At 47.4% G+C, this 19,674-nt stretch overlaps 2 protein-coding genes across 12 annotated transcripts in view; one reads left to right on the top strand and one right to left on the bottom strand.

Moving 5' to 3' along the window:
- Positions 1 to 4,798, top strand: part of DNAH10 (dynein axonemal heavy chain 10) — a 54,517-nt gene extending 49,719 nt beyond the window's left edge. For 3 of the 6 annotated variants that reach the window (XM_085238299.1, XM_085238296.1, XM_085238295.1), the window contains 9 exons: positions 155 to 364; positions 532 to 627; positions 1,286 to 1,457; positions 1,585 to 1,716; positions 2,176 to 2,387; positions 2,491 to 2,658; positions 2,899 to 3,079; positions 4,065 to 4,210; positions 4,475 to 4,798. In XM_085238299.1, coding sequence (XP_085094425.1) covers positions 155 to 364; positions 532 to 627; positions 1,286 to 1,457; positions 1,585 to 1,716; positions 2,176 to 2,387; positions 2,491 to 2,658; positions 2,899 to 3,079; positions 4,065 to 4,210; positions 4,475 to 4,621 — 1,464 coding nt within the window. In that variant the 3' untranslated portion in view covers positions 4,622 to 4,798. Of the gene's footprint in view, positions 1 to 154; positions 365 to 531; positions 628 to 1,285; positions 1,458 to 1,584; positions 1,717 to 2,175; positions 2,388 to 2,490; positions 2,659 to 2,898; positions 3,080 to 3,697; positions 3,916 to 4,064; positions 4,211 to 4,399 lie in introns of those variants that run through there. The other 3 variants (XR_014886928.1, XM_085238297.1, XM_085238298.1) reach the window with 3 other exon arrangements.
- A 194-nt stretch (positions 4,799 to 4,992) lies between these two features.
- CCDC92 (coiled-coil domain containing 92) overlaps positions 4,993 to 19,674 on the bottom strand; it is a 59,822-nt gene continuing 45,140 nt past the window's right edge. For 4 of the 6 annotated variants that reach the window (XM_085238313.1, XM_085238312.1, XM_085238314.1 and 1 more), the window contains 4 exons: positions 18,955 to 19,082; positions 9,152 to 9,298; positions 8,805 to 8,846; positions 4,993 to 7,830 (listed from right to left, as the gene is read on the bottom strand). In XM_085238313.1, the coding sequence (XP_085094439.1) occupies positions 7,055 to 7,830; positions 8,805 to 8,846; positions 9,152 to 9,281 (948 nt within the window). In that variant the 5' untranslated portion in view covers positions 9,282 to 9,298; positions 18,955 to 19,082 and the 3' untranslated portion in view covers positions 4,993 to 7,054. Of the gene's footprint in view, positions 7,831 to 8,804; positions 8,847 to 9,151; positions 9,299 to 15,495; positions 15,648 to 15,794; positions 16,015 to 18,954; positions 19,083 to 19,674 lie in introns of those variants that run through there. The other 2 variants (XM_085238311.1, XM_010720075.4) reach the window with 2 other exon arrangements.

The raw sequence follows: 19,674 nt of genomic DNA, 5'->3' as shown, positions 1-19,674 counted from the left end.
ATATCTTTTTTGTATGTAAAGTCCCATATTGGTATGAAGTTAGAAAGCTGGTCAGTTTTTTCAGGCTTGCATTGTATAACTTTGCATGATACATTTACTGTTTATTTTCTTGATGCTGTTCAGTAATTGATGGTGTCCCTGATTATTTTGATAGGTTGTAACAGAACCACCAAATGGTCTGAAACTGAATATGCGAGCCACCTACTTCAGAATTCCCAAAGAAGCCTTGGAGCAATGCCCACATCCTGCCTTCAAATCCTTAGTCTATGTGCTGGCATTTTTCCATGCCGTGGTTCAGGAGAGGAGGAAGTTTGGGAAGGTTGGCTGGAACGTACCTTATGATTTTAATGAATCTGATTTCCAGGTAAGAAAACAATGACAATAGCTCTTACATTCTTGAGTTGCTCAGATTACTTTTGAAAACACATAGTCTATCCAGCTTCAATCCGTTCTTGCAGACAAGAACTGTGTTAAGTAAAATCACGGATGTGTGTAGCTTTGAATGTTGTCTTGTTTTAACATCTTTATTAGGTCTGCATGGAAATTCTTCATACATACTTGACAAAAGCTTTCCAGCAAAATGATGATAAAATCCCCTGGAGCAGCCTCAAGTATCTTATTGGTGAGGTGAGCATCTACATTGTCACTAAATAATCCCTGAGCTGTGTCATAACAAGACTTGGTTCAGAATCTCTTCTGGGCAGTCCTGAAACTCCTGAGCAAGTCAGTTACTCTCACTGCCTCAATAAACAGGGGCCGCTGTGTTTAACTGTACAAGAGGGGAGTGATGATGCTTAATTCTGAGAGAGCCTTTGGGATCCTCTGAGGAAAGGCACTGAACAGCACAACTTTACAGTACTGGTAGTGCAATGGAATGTGACTGTTGTGAGAGCTGTACAAGCAGGTATTTCCAAAGCAGTGCTGTATTTGCTATGTGCTGTGTAACAGTAGGCCAGTTCAAAGTAGCTGCTGTGCCACGAAATCTTAGAGGAAGTTGTTATTATTTGGCAGCATTTAATCACAGCTGATCCTGTGCTGGTACTGAGGAAGTTACTGTTGCATGTATGTAAATTCATCACCAGGGCTGGCTATCAGGAGTTGCCCAGAACAGCTTCCCTTGAGAAGGAACTAGAGGAAGTCTTTAAGGCAGACAGCATTATACTCACACTATGCAGCTGCTGCAGTAGCAAAATGCTTTGGACCTTTCAGTGATTTTTTTTTTTTTTTTAAACTGTATTTGCTGCCTCAAAAGCCAGTGGTATAAAATTAGTGTAATTATTTCTAGGTCATGTATGGTGGCCGTGCCATTGACAGCTTTGATCGTCGCATTCTGACTGTCTATATGGATGAGTACCTTGGTGATTTCATATTTGACACATTCCAAACATTTCATTTTTACAAAAATGATGAGGTTGATTATAGGATTCCACAAGGGACTGTAAAAGATGACTTTGTTGGTAAGCAGTGCTTTCTGTGTCACGTAAATTAGCAATAAATAAAAGAACTCTACTTACTATATATGTGGTCTGGTAGCTGTAGCGTAATGTATGCATCAGTATGAAGTAACTGTGTTCTGTATTGCAGTGGCAATAGAATGTCTGCCCCTCACTAACACTCCAGAAGTATTTGGTCTTCATGCCAATGCTGAGATCGGGTATTATACACAGGCAGTTCGTGGTATATGGTCTCATCTTCTTGAACTGCAGCCTCAAACAGGTACATCCATCACCACTTTGGACTGCAAATAGGACCTAACGAGGTGATGAACTGCACTGCAGGGATTGTGGTACCAAGCATGCTGCAGCCTCACAGCAGTCTGGGTCCTTCAGATTCCCACAGGCTGGCACTGAAGAGTTGCTACTGCAGCACGGTTGGGCTCTGCCTGCCAGCACATGTAGTGGCCTCATGGAGCAGAGGCAGCAAAGAGGGAAGGACAAAATGAGAGGGAAGGAAAGCAACTGAGCTGCTGAGCCCTGGCAGCAGGGAAGTAGTTCAGCACGTGCTCAGAGGGAGTGCTGGGCATGCAGGGCGTCTGCTGGTGCAAAGGTCAGTGCTGCACGGGATGGGTAAAGAAGTGGATGCCAGGCAAAGTCAGCCTTCAAAGTTCTCTTGTAAAAATTAATAATAGAGGTGATACTTTTTCAGATTAGTCTCACTAAGCTGTTTTTGTTTCAGGTGAATCTAGTACAGGAGTTAGTCGAGATGAATATATTGCTCATGTTGCTAAGGATATAGAAAACAAAATACCAGAAGTATTTGATCTCAACAAGATACGAAAAGGTTTTGGACTGCAGCTACCCCCTACAACTGTGGTGTTGTTGCAGGAACTGGAACGTTTTAATAAACTCATCATTTGCATGGCAAAGTCATTGGCTGAACTGCAGCGTGTACGTAAGAGCGCTGCTACTGCTGCTCACAGCAAGCAGGTGCAATCAACTCAGGCTTTAATTGCCTCAGCTCTGGCACTCAGGACTGTTGCTGTCGTTCCAGGCCTTGGCTGGGGAAGTTGGAATGAGCAGTGAACTGGACGATGTGGCTCGGGCACTCTTTAATGGACAGATTCCTGGCATCTGGAGGCGGCTGGCCCCCGACACGCTAAAAACACTTGGAAATTGGATTATTTTCTTCAGAGATAGGTATAACCAGTACAGCACCTGGGTAAGTCCAGAAAGCTCTTTTTTTTTTGTCTGTTTTATACAAAGTGCAAATTAGTGATGGGGTACAGAAGTCATTGAAATTTCATTGCTTTACTTAAATTTGAACTTATGCCAATCAGTCACCACCTAGAATGAGAATGAAGCCACTGGCTAACCTTTAAGATTGGTCTCTGATCTGAGGAGGAGGTTTGGTGGGAGAGCAGACCAAGCACTGCAGGCTGTCTTCTGTTACTGATTACAGGTTAATGACTGTGAACCAAAGGTGATGTGGCTCTCAGGCCTGCACATTCCAGAGTCTTACCTGACAGCTCTTGTTCAAGCCACCTGCAGGAAAAACAGGTGGCCCCTGGATCACTCCACCCTCTACACCGAGGTGACCAAATGCAGGACTGCAGAAGACATCACTGAAGGGCCTACACAAGGTAAGTGACTTAATGATTATTTGAGGGAAAAAAAAAAAAGTTAATTGAGGCCAGAGGGGAGAAAGAGAAACTGCATGGCCTGCTGAGTGGAATTAATTTGATTATATCTCTGCAGACAACACATGCAGTCATGCTTTTTAAAGTCCACATGGTTATGAGCTGGGAATGGGCCAGGTTCAGGTTCCTGCTTTGCTGCTGAGCCGCTGTAAACTGAACTCTTCATTCTTTCTCCAGCTTTTTCACACACACATTCAAGTATTTCTTCAACTTACTTTGCTCTTTTCTCTATATGCATTTTCTTGATAAGGAAAACACTACTTCATCCTAGCAAATTTTTGAAGATACATCTACAGTGCAAATAATGTATGTAAACAAAAAGGTAAATACAGCTGTGTGTTACTATGTAAACATATCCTTGAAATTTTGATGGCTCGCCATGTTCTAATGACTAAATACAACACACGCAGGATCGAGGGCCAGATTGGCATCTCTGAGTATTAGACCTGACTGACAAAAACAGAGATATTTTCCCCTCCATTTCTAAACACAGCTTTCAGTTAATAACAAATCACTTTCTTTTCTGTATTTACTAACATTCAAACCTCCACCTTTTGTCAGCGTGACGTAACCATCAGAGTGACAAAGCTTGCTCAGAACTGGGCTATTTACACAAGCAAATAACTGGAAGACAGCATCCACTGTAGGAAAGAAGACGGCAAGAAAATCAGTATTCAGTCCTAATGTTTATCAGACATAATGCAGCTAAGCCAATTTCAATAGGAAATTTGTTTTAAAAGGCAGAGCTTGCAGCTGTATTGTAAGAACAAACACCACAGGTAAGTTATATATCTCCCTGCAGATACAGTTTGTGAGTTTTGTCATTACTGTCTAAGTGCTGAGGACAGGACAGCTACTGCAGGAACAGTCGCCTTACACTGCTGTAGCAGCTTGATTTACACAAGATATTATGTTTCTGCCTTTACAGGCTGCTTTGTTTCTGGCCTGTTTCTGGAAGGGGCAGACTGGGACACAGAGAACAGCTGCCTAGCAAAAAGCAAGCCCGGGGTGCTGGTGGTGGAGTTACCCATCCTGAAGATAATACCCATTGAAGCACACAGGCTCAAACTCCAGGTACCTTTCCACTGGGGACAGGGATAGATTTGCTTATCAACTTCCTCCTATTTTTGAATCTCAGTAGCTGCTAGTCCTTTTGCTCTTAGCACAAGCAGTGCTACTATTGCCATTAGGACATAAAATGTGCAGCATAAAGCTTCTCCTCAGTCCTCAGAGTGAATTTCTGAAGACAACCATCTCTTATAGAGACCTCTCTGGCTTCCACTTTCACGCAGTACTTGGAGCACTACTCAGTGTCCTCTTCTCCTCCACACTCTTTAGAACACCCTCCGGACACCAGTGTACACCACCTCCCAGAGAAGGAACGCGATGGGCGTTGGCCTTGTTTTTGAAGCTGATCTTTATACCACAAAGCACATTTCCCACTGGGTGCTTCAAGGCGTTTGTCTCACTTTGAATGCAGACTGACAGTTTGGAGTTAGGCACTACGTTATCCTCACAGCATCCCCTGCGTTAGAGAGGGGAAAAAAGAAAAAGAAGAGGCAAAGACTGAGCCCCAAGGTGGGGTCGCATTAGGCACACCTGACTTCCAGTAGTATGTTACAACTGTGAGCTAGTGGCATCAATAAACACTTTAAAAATGAAGAGTTTTATCATTTGTATTTCCTCTTAGAAACACTTCAAGCTGGTATGTATGTGTAAATATATATATATATACACACACACACACGTATGTATATGTGTATGGGGAAAAAATATATTCATATATATTCATATATATATATATGAGAAAGATGTAGTAAGGTAGTCTCACAGACACAAAGACTAAGGTTTGGCTGTATGGTTGTAAGAAATGTTTTTAATTGCCCAAAGCATCACTTCTGCTGGGTTTGGAAGCGATGCCTTCCATCAGCCTTGAACAAGTGGCAGGGTAGTTCACTCATACAATAGCCATAAAAATATGGCAACAACCACCAAAAAAATCCCCAAACCGAAAACACTGCTGGTAAATACAATACACTTAGAACTCCAGGATAACAAACTTTCTTTAGCCAATCATTTGTCAGGAACAGAGCTTTTGCCTATCCCCCCCCACAGTTCATGAAACAAATCCTAGCACACGGCTGGCAAGGCACAACTCTGACAAGCATTTCTTGGGCTTCTCAAACTAGCAAGTGCCTGAGCTGTGAGGGTGCACAGAGACAGGGCACAGGAAGCCTTCAGGTCAGTGGACATTCAAATCCTCTCTGACTGGGACCAACCCTGCTGTAAGTTAGCATGCTGCACAGGGAAGTTAGCAGTACCACAGGTAGAAAGAACAGCTTTTTTCATCCTGTCAGTGCCTTTTTTTGGGGGGGGAGGAGGGAGAAAGCTGACAAATAGTTACCCAAGGCTCCAGAGGGAAACACACCAACACACAGCTGCAGAAAAAAAGCTGGAGGGGCAAACTACAGCTGGCAAGGGAAAGGAAAGAGGGCAGGCAGGGATCCTTCATCAGCTTTTACAAAGGTTACGTGTTCCAAATTTTTGAAGGCACATCATAAGCTTAGCAGCATTTGGGAGCTGTTTTTTTCTTGCTGGTCCTACTCAGAGGCTGCAGACAAGAGTGAAGCAGAGGCAAGCTGGAGGTGCTGATCAGAATTTAAGAAAAACTCCTTTCCAAAAATTACATACACAGCTCTCAGTATGCCTTTCTTTCCTAGAAAAAAGAACAAAAAGAAGAAACAGAAATCAAGTAGTCTAACAACAGATGGAGGGTCTACCTGTTGCTAACTAGACAGGGGAACCAGGACAAGTACAAGGCAGGTGCATCCCAAGTGACTAGGATAAAAATCAAGGATGCCAGGTTCTCCTCTTGTAAGAAGTGGGTAAGTCAGTTACATTTAAAACTGAGTACACACATTTTAGAGGCACAGCTCAGGCTTCTAAGCTATTAGAAGTCAGAACTGACCACTGATACCCTGAATAAGTCTAAACTTTTCAAGAAAAAAAAAACCCAAAAAACAAAAAAAACAATCTTTATAAAAAAAGTGAGGTTAGAGCATAAAGAACCATTCTCATACAGTCAGGTACATTTTCTCCCTGAAAAAAAGGAGCTCTGAGCCAGTATGGAAGGTGCCACAAGTGCAGTGTACTCACTGACTAGTGTAAAATGTGCATTGAGGGCATTCAGTGTAAAAAAAAAAAAAAAAACAACAAACAAAACAAACAAAAACAACATGTTCATACTCCTTCTGAGAGGACCATTAACCATTGAAGACAGTGATTTTTCCATTTTTCTTCCTCATTTTTTACTTAAAGCCACAAACCAAATTATTTAGGACTAAACAATGCTTACTGGGACTCTCAGGACTTTGAGAAACTATGATAACAGTTCACAACTGAGAGCATTTGAAGGAAAAAAGTCCTTAGTTTGTTTTAAAGTCTATGTACAGCCACATGGATTTTTAATGCTACCATGAGGAAGGCTTTGTCATGAAAGTTAATGTTTGTGTATGAAGTAAGTGCTACATACACAGTGAAGACAAAAGAACCATTGCTATTTCAAATGCTAACAGCCAATACCTATTGCTGCAGGTAAATAGGTTTGTTTTCACTAATATTAATAACACAGCCTGCAGCATGTGCCTTTGTCCACACGTGTAGATACAATAAATGGAGCAGTGCTCAGAAGCAAGCAGTCAGGTACCCCTGATTTGGCCACAGCATTTAGTAGTTATATACCTTGCCATATGAACACAGTCCTAGTAGGTTTCAATAGAGGAGGATAATCTATTAATGATGTATCTGGAAGAAGTTTGGCATGCATGGGGCATCAAAAGAAACTTTACTGCAGGTGCTATTTATCCTATGGGATCACAGTGCATAAACAGCAACAGAATAGGGCAGCAGTGATGTGACTCAAACAGTTCTGTCCGTCCCTGAGTGCTTTCTGACCACCTTGCTTCCATTGACCTGATCCACCGCCAGCGTTTCAACCTCTGGCTGAGGCTGGGAGGGCGCAGCGTGGTGGATGCGATGCGCCACTCCAACGTGTGCCTTGTGTGGCTTCTCTCGGGCTGGGCTGTGCGATTCACCGGCTGCTCGATCTGAAGCAATGGGTGGAATAACCAGCGGCCTCTCCTTAATGAGGTGGACCTCCGATGTTTCTCTGGCCAACAGAAACGGAGTGGGATCAGGCATGGCATCCACATGCTCTCTTAACAGCAGCTTCCGACTATCCGACCCTATTCTGTAGGCCTCTTCGAACTCCGGGTTGAGCGGTGTTGACAAACTCTTCTTCATTCTGCGCCGCGGAGTCTCAGGCAGTTTATCTTTGGGAGGGGCTGGCTTATAGCTGGACAACACTGGACTGCCTGAAGGGGTCCCCTCTGAAGTCCCACTTGAACTCATCAGCTTCTTCTTAGTAGCGTGCAGCTGAGAAGTTAAATAAGCGATAGTGCTTGCTCTCTGCTCTAGTTCACTGGACAGCATATTGAGCTTATGGCTTTTCATTTTTAACTCTTCCAAATACTTCTTTTCTCTTTCTTTAATAGTGTTTTCCAGCACCATTATCATTGCATTCTTTTGTTCAAGTTCTTTCAATAATTCATTATTTTCAGCCTCTTTGGCTTTCAGCTGAGCTTCAAGATCTTCACACTTTCTTTTGAGTTCATCACTTCTTGAACTAATGCTTCCTAGAAGAACAGGAAAAGCAGAAGCATTTCCAAGTTAAAGATAGCCACTAAGAAAAATGCTGCAGCAGGGTTCCTTTTGGAATTCCAAAGCCATAGGAAGAGCCCAAAGACCAACCTCTACCAATACTGTAGCAATTGCTTCATCTTCAGAAGCAGCAGGATGGCTTTTACAGGAAAAGGTGAAGAGTTAGTGTCACTCACTATAATTTAAAAGATGCTTCATGCATTGAGGAGAACAGGGATTACAGAAATTATTCTTGCAGAACTTGCTCCAAACTGGAGCTATCTTGCAAATTTTCTGGTTATTAAGAGGAACTTTTCCCCCAGTTAATGCCAGGTGGCTGGTGAGCAAGATGGAACAGCTGTCTCAGCTTACCAGGAGAGGCTGAAGCTTTAGCTTTGGCCATTCACAGATGGCTGAAGCCTGTGACTCTGAAGGCAGAGTGGGTTCTCTTTGCTGCTGTAGAAGTTACTCTGGGGCTCAGGTGCCTTCTCTTCACAAGAACACTACGCACCACTCAAGCTACGGGATCTTGCACTGGTGAGGGCATGCCCTCAGGGACAGGCTGGCCCCACCACAGGGTGATGTCTCTAGTTATTACAGCTGAGCACTTTCCCAGCTGCTCAGAAGAGATCTGCAGCCTTAATTTCTCCAATAAGAAATCCATCTCCATCTTTTTAGGCCCATCTCCTGTCTCCCTACCCTTTCCCCTTCTTTGGGTTGTGGGTCCCCGCCCCATTAGCCATGAAACCAGGCCTACCCAGCCTGTAAATATTTGACACTTATGACGTTTACTTCATCAATAACAATGATTCTGGAAAGGAGAAACCTACTCTTACACCATTTGAATTAATAGCCAGCAATATCCCATATGCAAAGTATTCTCACCTACTTGTAACAGAGAAAATAAAACATTAAAAAACCTGAGGCAATTTAACGTGAACATCAAAGAAAAATGCTATGTATTCCTTACCTGACAAGTCTGAACTCTTCACAGTCAGCTCATAGGTTAGGTCTGGGGGAAATAAATAGTTACTTTTTTTATTAGGACAGCAACATATAAGCCACTCAGTAAGCATATTTAAAATAACAGGAGATGCACTGCAAGTTATCCAATCTTAAGCAACCAGAACAAAAAGGCAACAAGCTTTTTTTTTTTTTTTTAAATAATAATAAAAAAAAATCTTTGCTTAATGATCACACTTGTCATGCCCTGAGATACATAAACCCAAAAGATACACTGTGATGGGCTCTACTGCCCAGCAGTTCCCCCATCCTTGTGAGAAGAGGCAGGCACTGACCCAGCGCCCTCCCAGGTACCTGTGCAGTGCTGCTGCAGGCGCCTGATCTCGGCATGCAGGCCCTTCAGGGTGCTGGCGTGTTCCCTCTGGAGAAACAAGAGGTTCTTCTGGGCACTGTGCAGCTGATTCTCCAGGTTTGAAGTTGCCATCCTGGCATGCAGTTACTCTGTCAGTGAACAAGAGGTAGAATTGTATCAATGACTTAACTTGCAGATAGATATAAAGATCCTCACTCTGCAACCTGGTTCAAGAGAAACAGCTGAATTATACTGTTAATGAATTGATATGCAACCAAGCAAGTGCCTCAAAATAAAAGGTTTTCCTGTTTCATGCTATTTCAATTGGAAGTACTCTCATTTCAGACAGCCTAATTTAACTCTAGGCCAGAGCAGCATAGGGAACTCATTTTTTTGGAGTTAACACATTTAAAGGATTAACTTCAGACAGAGTCACTAATCCTGTTATAAGATAAAAGTAGAGTTCTGAGCAATGGGCTATAATGCCTCTGTCTTGCTGGGGGTTTTCCATTTACCTCCGGGGACACAAGAATTAGTAACGTCCCTTAATGTCCCTGGACAATAACATGGAAGAAAGGACTAAATTGCACCGTCACTACAGAAATACAAAACAAGGAATCCTTAATGCAGCTGAGTGCAGCCATGCACATTGAACTAGGAGGAGAGCTCTCTGGCTGCTGCTGCCTGCTATTGCATTTCCTCACTGTGCTCCAGCCAGCACTAGTGCAGTCCTTGTGCCACCAGAGCCTGGCATCCCACATAGGCCTCAGTGACACTGTGATAAGATGGGGGACAAGCAGAACGTCTCATTTAAATAGTAAACTTGCAGAACAGGCAAGGTCTGGAGAACCAGACTGATGAGCAGCAGCACATAATGGATGGGAATCTCACAGCCGTAGGGGGAGAAATGCCATCCTTCCCAGGGCAGCACACAGCACAGCAGCCTCCTCCCAGGAGCAGCAAGGACAGGTCTGCAGGGTGCAGCTGTGATACCGGAGTGCTGCTGGGAGTCAGGGCATCCAGCAAGGAGACAGGAGGCAATGCTGGGTTCAACGCAGCTGATGCACAACAACCATTCCTTTGCCATTTCGCTACTAAAGCTCATTTCAGTTATCTAAGTAGGTCTGTAAAAGCAGTTGCATTATTTAGATTACAAAGTTAAGAACCAGGATTCTCACTGCCTGGACAACCATATACAACAGTGGAACCCCATGCTGTGCAAGAGACATATCTTAATACTATTCCCTGGCCGGGGGCACAGACAACCTTAATTGGTTCATATTGCTATATAAAATGTTTTCCATTGTGCTCTTTTTGGTGTGTAGTTTTATGACACAAATTTCATTCTACACATTTAAAATAAGTAGAACACATACCCTGAAAAAGCAACACTTCTGTCATTCATAAAGATAACACAGCCCTGCTTTAACTGTACACCTTTCATTACAAGAGGAACTTTTGTATCAAGACTTACAGCCCTGATAAAACATCTGACAAAAATGTGTGCACACAGCCTTCTCAATTCCATGGAAGTGAATGTGACAGCAGGACAGAACCAGCTTCAGAGTGCATGCCATCAGCACGGCCAGAGCTGAGACTGCACAGAACACCAAGGCTCAGAGGGATGTTTATCAAATGCATTTCCTAACAAACACTTTGAGCAGCAGCAGTGCTAAGTAACCAAACAGCCTATACGTGGCACTCTGAAACCTTCACTACCACAATGGTTACTCAGCACTGCCAGGTTTGGTGTCTCTCAGTCACCTCAAAAGACGACAACTTCACCCCCAGCAACAAACAAAAATAAGAAGTATTTACAACCCGACTCCTGAAAAATACACTTATTTGTAACCTACTTCCAATGTGAGAAAAAGCAAAACAGGCTGTCACTGTTAATCTTTTCATCTATTTTTTCCATTTTGGTTTCTTGCATTTTGAAGATCACACCAGGATTACCTAGTCCAAAGAAAAATAATCAGAGGCAGGCTAGCTTTAATAGCTGAGGCAGAAGATAAAAAATCATCAGCACCAGAGCATCATTTCCCCTGCAGCACTGGCAAGTTAATCGGTGAGCGCAATTAAACCAATCCGCTCTGATGAGGTTCAGCTGCAGCCCCCCTGTAAGCAGTCCCTCCCTCCTGAGGATGGAGATCATAGGGCTGGCATTTCCCCAGGCCGCCCGCAGCCATTGCGGAGGTGATGTGGAAGGGAAGTGCCCTGTGGTACAGTCACAGCACAGCATTCATGAACAGCAGCTCCAGTGTTTTTCCTCCCTCATTCGTGCATTAGGAACTTCCTTCTAAGCTGCAGAAGCGTTCACACTCGCAGTCTGGACAGCTCTCACACATCAGTGCATCACATGTGTTTTCCCCACCTCTTATTTTTCCCCCATAGGAACTTTGTGGCCAGTACCTAACGAGAGACCAGGCCAAACTACCAGAGCAGAAGCCAGCTATTGAGAAAATATTTCTCTTCCTAGAATGGCATCACATGCCCTAGAGATAATATACAGCCAAACTGGACACAGGATGACTGGAGACACGGGCAGGACGCACAGTGAAGCAGGCCAGCAGCCCAGCTGACCTAGGAGGGAACGGTCCTCAGCATGGCCGTACCCAGCACACCCAGAGCAGGAGCTCCATAGGTGGGACACTGCTGGTGTCCCCTCCAGGAAACACCGTGCTAAGAGGGACTCCTATAATGCAGTTTCAAGATTGCAATAAACTCCTGCTCTTCCAAACCATAGTGAACGTGCATTGGCTACAATCAAGAAGTGAAATTTAAGGAGTAAATGCAGGTGTCAGCCAAGTCCTTAGCAGCCCAGATGAGCAATCTTCACCCTCACCATGGAAATCAGTGGGACAGATTTCACAGCAACCAGCTTCTGGCTGGCTTTCATCAGACAGATTAAGCCAACGCTGGAAAGAAAGCTGTGCCTGCATACACCACAGAACAGCTCTGTCACCATGGTTTTTCCTCTTTCCTCTTCAGTGCTTTTTCATTTATTTTACATTCCCAATGTTCTCATACAAAAGGTGTCATGTGGTGCAGCGCTACCACATTGAGCCACCATCCCTACCTGACAAACAGCAGCCAAGGATGCATGTGTCATTGGATATAGATGACAAAGCATTAGAAGGAGCAGAGCAGTGTCTGACACCACAACAGTAACACAGCCCTCCCCTTACAAAGTAAGGCCAGCACCAAAACCCTCTTCCCAAGCTTTATTTGTATGGTATGCTGCATCCCATCCTTGCACATGCACTATTTCTCATTTCTCAGCATCACAACCATCACAAAACATCTCTAGCTATAGCTGCAGATGTAAATCTGGAAGTATCTTAGATTAAGCCTATGAACAAGAGACTCCAAGGCACAACTTCATCACACGCTCATCACAAACAACTGCCAGCATTTCAACAGACAAATCTTGCCTTGCAGAAGCCAAGCAGGCCGTGGGCCTTTTCTGATCACAGGCACTTGGATGGAGTTCCAAATACATCAGTGAAGTGAGTGTTATTTTCGGGCTGTGCTAGGTGCTGGTGCACAAGGTCAGAGCACACCTACGCCCCACCGCAAGGGAAGAGCCAGGAGATGCTCATCTATGCTTTTAGACACAGCCTAAAGGAAACCACTGGAACGAAGCCCAAGTGACTGTAGTTATTAAAGCCACCCGCTTGGTATCCACTGCACAAACCAGACGGGGTGACTGTCACCTGGGGAGCCACCTCAGCTCCCTGCCAGCAGATACGGGCAGGCTGCGATCTTCCTCTCCACTGCTACCCAGCCATCGCTCCCTTGGAATGTGACAAAAGCTGCCAGAACGCTTTCTGTATGCAGCACAAAACACAACCTCAAGAGCCAATTAAGGACATTAGTTCTCTTGGAAGAACCTTATACTGAACTGACCAAACATTCCTAAATGTATCTCTAACAACAAAACGCCAACCAACAGACACTTAGCTGTTCTTTGCTTAGATCAGCTCTCCCATCTCCACACACTTATGCCATCCCAATAGTGTTTGTTCAGCTTATTTCAAAGGACGTCCTGAAGGAAACCACGCAGTCTCCACAGTCAGCTCAAGCTCTGCTGTCCTGCACAGACACTTGCTTTGCCCCCTAGAGCCAACCCAATACCACGATTTTCCTACTGATGCAGCCCCAGCAGTAGCACAGCCCCATCCCCTCCTATTACACAAGTTCAGATTTACAGCCACCCCTCAGTGCTCTGTGCATTGGATGGAGCCCCTCTAAATCAGGCACTACTTCCCACAGCTGGGCTCTCAGACCATTCACCCACACACAGCTCTGCCCTCAGCACGCCATGCACTGCACAGCCACAGTCCTAGAACAACAATGAAACATGAAAACGAGCTGCAGCAAAGGTTTGAGAGCTGCTGCTGGAAATGCAGCGGAGTGATTACCTGTGTGTGCATCCACCTGTATGCAAGGATACCAAGTCTGACTGCACACACAGCACACCGAGACAGTTACAGATGTGAGCACCTGATGCCCTCACGATGATCCAGGAGAATGAAAAACCATACAGAGCTCCATCACACCTTCGTGAGGAGCGGGAAGCAATTGAGCACAAGTGGGAAGCATGCACAGCTCTGTCATCAAGGAGCCCTGCCACTGCTGACACAATTCGTGTGTTCTTCCCACACAGATGGACATTTCTAGCAGCAAACCAAGGTACTGCTCCCATTTCTATCATCATCCCTTTTAACATCCCCAGGAGAAACGAGCTGGGAAAGCATCACCAAAGCTATTCACTGATCACACAGATCCTGACCAACACCCACTATGGCACTGCCGGATGCCCTCTCTTACAGCTAGACAATGCTGCTATCATTAAAAAATGAGCAGAGAGACAAACGAGGCACGCATTCACCGGAGGCAGTACAAACATATCAGCGAGGCTGGCTCTTACCAACAAGCGAAGCAACCAGAGGGAGGCACAGCCTCCAGCACCCATACAGGAGCATGTCCCACATCCTGCTGGCTTTGCAGTGCAGCACCGTGCACCGAGGGCAGGCTGTGGCCAACAGCTCTGCAGCTCCGGGCAGCACAGCTCACTGCAGCACCCCGCCATGGATGGCAGCACTGCAGAAGGCACGCAGCCACACAACCTGCTCTCTGTGCTGTTCTGTTTCGCAGCAGCTCCGGCACACGGCGTTTCACCGCGTTCTGCAGCAAAGCACCACGAACCAGGCCGCACGGAGCCCAGCCTCGTGCCACTGCCTTTTTCAACACCAAAGTCCTTCAGCCTTCCCTTTCTGTTTGTTTTTTAAACCACGGCAGCAATAAAAGGACAATCCATGCTAGGTCCGGTCAGAACACACCCATCTCCTTCAGACACAGATCCCATACGTTGGTCTTTCAGTGAACTGCGGCTCATAAAAGCCCCGCACTGTTAGCTGCTATCGCTTGTCAGCCATTCGTAAGCTTCAGACAAACGAAGCTATCAGTTCTCTGCACAAAGCCAGCACCACTCGTTACATTCCTTTCTTTTCTTACTGTGAGAAATGAGGTGAGACGGGAATTTGAGCAAAAGGATGAATTACATAAATGTTCCCTTTACCCAGGGAGCATCGCAAGGTGCTGCCAAGCTCAAGGATACAAAAGCAATCCCTGAATATTTTGCTGCTTTAAAACAGTTTCTTAACCCAGGAAGAAGTACTGGGAACCCAACAGTACTGGAAGTAAAGCTCCAAACTCGATCATTGCAACTGTGTATCTTCTACAACACCGCTTGTAACGCTCGGGCCCTATTTTGCTGTGCATTACGCCCCAGGTTCTGAAATAACAGCACTGGGGAGTTTTTGTTCTGCTGTTAGAGAACCAAATAATGCAGCAGAGCCGAATGAACACACTGCCCTCAACACCTGTGGCCTTCGAGCACACACCGCAGGTTGATTTTTGTCAGTGAAATGATAAAACGCATTAAAAAAAATAAGTTTGAAAGCCCTAAAAGCGCGCAGTTCTACCTGGGATCTGAAATAAAGGGCGCAGCTTTAAGGAACGCAATTAAACTCAGCGACAACGACCTCAACAAGGACGGGGCTGAGGACTGCACGCAGCTCCGGGCCGCTCGGGAGACCTTCGTCTTTTCGGAAGGGGACGGGGAGGAACCGCGCAGACACAGCGAGCGGAGGGCGGAAAGCAAAGGGGCGCGGAGCTGCGCCAAATCCGCATTCGCTCCGCCGGCAGCCGGCACCGCGCCGGGACTCGAATCCCCCGCACAGCTACGGGCGCGCCGCCACGGGTTCGCCAAGCGTGAAGCGGCCCGAGCGCCGGGATCCGGAGCGCCGAGCCTCGCTCCCAACAAAGCCGAGACGATTACCTTCGCCTACGGGCGAGCTACGCGGCAAACCGGCGCCGCGTTCGCAGCCGCATCCGATCCGTCCGCACCGCCCCGGCCCCGCACGGCGCGGCCACCCGGCGCGCCCCGCCAACCCCGCAATGCAGATCGCCCCCGCCCCGGCCCTCCGCCGCCCGGCCCCGCCCCGCCCACGCCGGTTCCGCCGTGCGGCGCGGCGTCGAGGGGCCGCCACTCCTGCGGACGTCGCCGGGGCGCCCCGCTGCCCCTCGGCCGGGCGGGGACGTGCGCCGCGCCCCGTCTCCTCGTCCGCGGCCCCTCACCTGCTCTCGGCCTTCCGAGGAGCCCTCGGACCGCCGCTACCCGCTCATCGCCTCGCCGAGCCCCGCGGGGCCGCCGCTCGCCCACCGGCCGCGGGGGGGAAGGTACGGGGGCGGCGGCGCAGGCGCAGGTGCGGTTGCGGCAGCCCGGTCCGTCGCTATGGCGACGTGGGTCAGCGCCGCCGGCGGCCGTTGCCGTGGCCACGCCCGCTCCGGGAGGGCGCGCGCCCGCCCCGCGCGCCGGGAACGAGCTGCGCGTGCACCGCGCTCACCGTGAGGGGGCGGGGGGTGCGTCTCCGGGGGGCGGCACGTGTACTTGCGCGTGCACATGCAAGCCGTTTGCGCGTTCGGAGCGTCTCCCGATAGCTCACGTGCGCACGCGTTCCCGCACGTCCTCCCGTAAGCACGGCTGAGCGGGACCCGGTGCAGCGGGAGCCCGGTGCGAACGAGAGCGAGGCCGGGATCCGCACCCCGCGTGCGCGCCGTGTCTCTGTGCTGTTTGCTGCAGGAACACGTGCGGTGGCCTGAGCTGGGCGGGCCCCGCCTCGTGCGTGGCGCGACCGTAGGATTTAGAGATCGCTTCCAGCCGCACCGATTCTGTGACGGGACGGAGCTCAGCTCAGCGCTGCTGGCACAGCGGTGCTGTGCTCTCTAGCGGGGTGCTGTGAGCATCGGTGTTTGCTTTCAGTTTTTAGCAGCGGCTCCAATAGATCTGCTTGGCCTTGCTCTGGAAGGAGCAAACTGCTCCCTGCAGCAGCGGGTGGCCAGAAGGGCTTTGCAGCCTTGACATCGTGCATTGACCGGAACGCTGAGTGCATGCTGCCCTTATCCATTAAATGTGCGCGTGAACTGACCTGCTGCCCGGCTGCAAAGCGTCGCCCCGTGGCTGGGAGGAGGCAGCAGCCCTTTGCTGGGTCAGCTCCTTATCTCCACCCACCAACCACGCGTTTGGACAATCCATTATTTTTCAGCACTAACTCATCAGGTGGATGTAAGCCAGAACGGTGACTGCACATTTCCTAACAATGCAAAGCACTTCCCACCTTTCAATCATATCATGGGCCTTTCCCAGGAGCCTGGGCTCACCTTTCAATCAGAAGATGTGTGATCAGAGTCCAAATCTGCTTTCCAAAAGCTCTTCAGTTGAACAGCTGAGCTCAGTCAGCCCACAAGACACAGAGCCCAAACCTGGGGTCAATAACAGAAGACCAAGTGGATTTTTTCTGGGGTGAAAGAAGACCTCTGACATCTACCTTTCATGTTTAAAGCTTTTGCAAAAACAACAACAACAACAACAGCAAAATCTATCAGCAGTCACTGACAGATGTGTGTATACATGCCCAGGCTCTGCCCATTGCATTCTATTGAAGATCACCAGGATAAAGGGCAGTGACCTCTGTGTTCAGGGAGCACAGTATGGACACACAGCCACCTGCGTTCTGTCCAGCCTGCTAGATGTGCTGTAGCTGTTACCGTGCAGTAATTCTCACTGCATACACTCACACACAAGCTGTGATTGCTTCCTTTCCAGTCAGTGATGGAGTGGCTCTGGAGGAACAGATTCTCAGTGGGAGATGCACCCTTGGGCCAGAGAATTGTTAAATCATCAGCATCAAGGAACCTCCTGCAATGGGACCTGACAGCTGTACAGTACTAGGCAGAGGCTGTGTTTATTCTGGAGTATTTGCCTGGCTAACACAGAGTTCTTTTTTTTCTCTCTGAGTAATTTCCAGTCATTGCTACCACATGGGTTCATTTCCATGGCAGAGGAAGAGAGGAGGCACTGGAGCTGTCAATAGCTGAATCAGTACCATCATCCCAGCAAGAGCTGGGGCTGATGCTCTCCTCCCTGCAGGGTACAAGCAGCAGACAGCACAAAATCCTGCCTGCACCTGAGTGAATTCAAGCACAGAAGAACTGCAAAACTACAGCAGGGGGTCCAGAAAATCCTCCCCCAACCACTGTGTGTTGTAACCCTGCTGAGTGTTCGGCACCCCACTGAGTCACCCATGGCTCCGTGCACAGTCCCACCACCAGCTCACGTCATAGAATCATAGCATCATCAAGGCTGGAAAAGACTTTTAAGATCCCCCAGCCCACCCCCACCGTGCACACTGAGCACATCTCTCAGTGCCACATCCCCACGGTTCCTGACCACCTCTGGGGATGGTGATCCCCCATCTCCCTGGGCAGCCAGTGCCTGTGCCCACCCTGCAGAGCTTTAAACCTTCTTGGACAGAGGGAGGGAGGAACACAGCACTCATTTTGCAGACGGGAGATTCAAGGCATGGAAATATTAAATAACCTGCCAGAGCACACTGGGAAACTGAGCTACACTGCCGGAGGGCTTGCCTCACATTTTGAGAAACGATCTCTATTCCCATGGAACAGAACAGGCTTACTGTTAGCTAGGGAAGTACAGATGCCTGTAATCTGCTTTGCAAAGAAAATGGGTTTAAACAATCAGAAAACAGCACCAGGATCTGAGTGTGCACTGTGAATCTAAAACACACTCTAGCCTAGAGGTGCAGCCTTCTGCCTCTACACAACTCAGTGCTCTGTTGTCTCCAGGTGAGAAAAAACAAACAGGTTTTGTTTCCACTTCCCTGATAGTGGCTGGCACTGACCTGCAAATTGGTGTCATGTGTGGCTTTTTTTCTTTTTTATTTTCCTTTTTCCTAGGCTGTAAAATAATTAGGCCTGTTCCCCAGTTAGTTTTGCTCCTTGCATCTGGGAGAGTTTGTGCTTGCTGTTGAGGAGCACTGCATGTCTGGGAGCTGTAAAGATGTCTGTGGTTTTATTACTAGACTTTTACAAACCTCAGGTTTGTGTTTTTATGATGATGACTGCTGTGAGGACATTTAAAAAATACTGTGTTTCACTTTGATATTGTGTTTCACTGTGCTGATCTTCCTCTTGAAGGTTCAGGGAGTTGGGAGTCACTGGCAAAACACACCAGGTTGGCCCAGGAGAACTCCTTCACCCCAAGTCCTACCTTTGCCAAGCTGGAGAGGCACAGGCTGTGTTCACTGATTAAAGTGACATAGGTCCAAGGTAGTGCAGAGCTGCGTCAGAACAAAGCAGGGCATGCTGTGGTGTTCACAGCCCCCTCTTACCTTAGACTAATGGTAAAACTGAGACATAGGGATGCACTGGCACTTGCCTGCTGTTAAGCTGTATCAAGTCTCTCGTTACCAGTTCGGGGGAACTCTAAAACCTCATGGTTCTGCCTTGAAGTTACAGGATTGTTTCCATTAGCTTGCTGAGAAGACCAGAAAGGCACATGGGAACCTGCAGACACAAAACTTGTGGTCAGTTTTGGCTCTCATCTTTTTATCGTGTTCGATTTCAAAGGAGCCCAAAGAACCTGGCAATCATTAAGGAGTTGGTAATACAGCTGTAAATTACATTGCAGTGTCCTGAAAAGAGCCAGTTTTCAGCATTTGGAAAGAAGAAAGTTAAACTGCATTTACTGTATAAGCTGTGGCAAACACTCAGCCCTTCCAATTGATGGGATGAGGATGGGAACAGCTTAGGTTGGGATATTTTTAGATGCTGGGAGTAATCCTGTATTATTTATTATGGTTTGGTCCAGCCACTGATAATGACAGTGCTGTAGTCACTGAGTCTCTGCCTTAAATAAAGTATTCATGGATGCCATTAAAACACTGTTGCTCATGTCCTCAGCAGATTTTGCAGTGATGAACTCTGAAATAAAGGTAGGAGGAAAGGATGCATGAGCAAGAGGCAGGAGTCACTGGGGGCCCAGTGTGCTGCTTTGCCTTGGCCCTACTGCTGGTCTGTGCCCTTTTGTGAGGCAGATCCCTTCTGTTGGCACATCTCCTGGCTGGGACTGATGCTGTGCAAGTCTCTGGTGCATGGA

Source organism: Meleagris gallopavo, chromosome 17 (genome assembly GCF_905368555.1).
Source record: "Meleagris gallopavo chromosome 17, MGAL_WU_HG_1.1, whole genome shotgun sequence".
Taxonomy (NCBI): domain Eukaryota; kingdom Metazoa; phylum Chordata; class Aves; order Galliformes; family Phasianidae; genus Meleagris; species Meleagris gallopavo.
The sequence above is the reverse complement of the archived record's forward strand: the minus strand, read 5'-3'. Positions and strand labels throughout refer to the sequence as shown.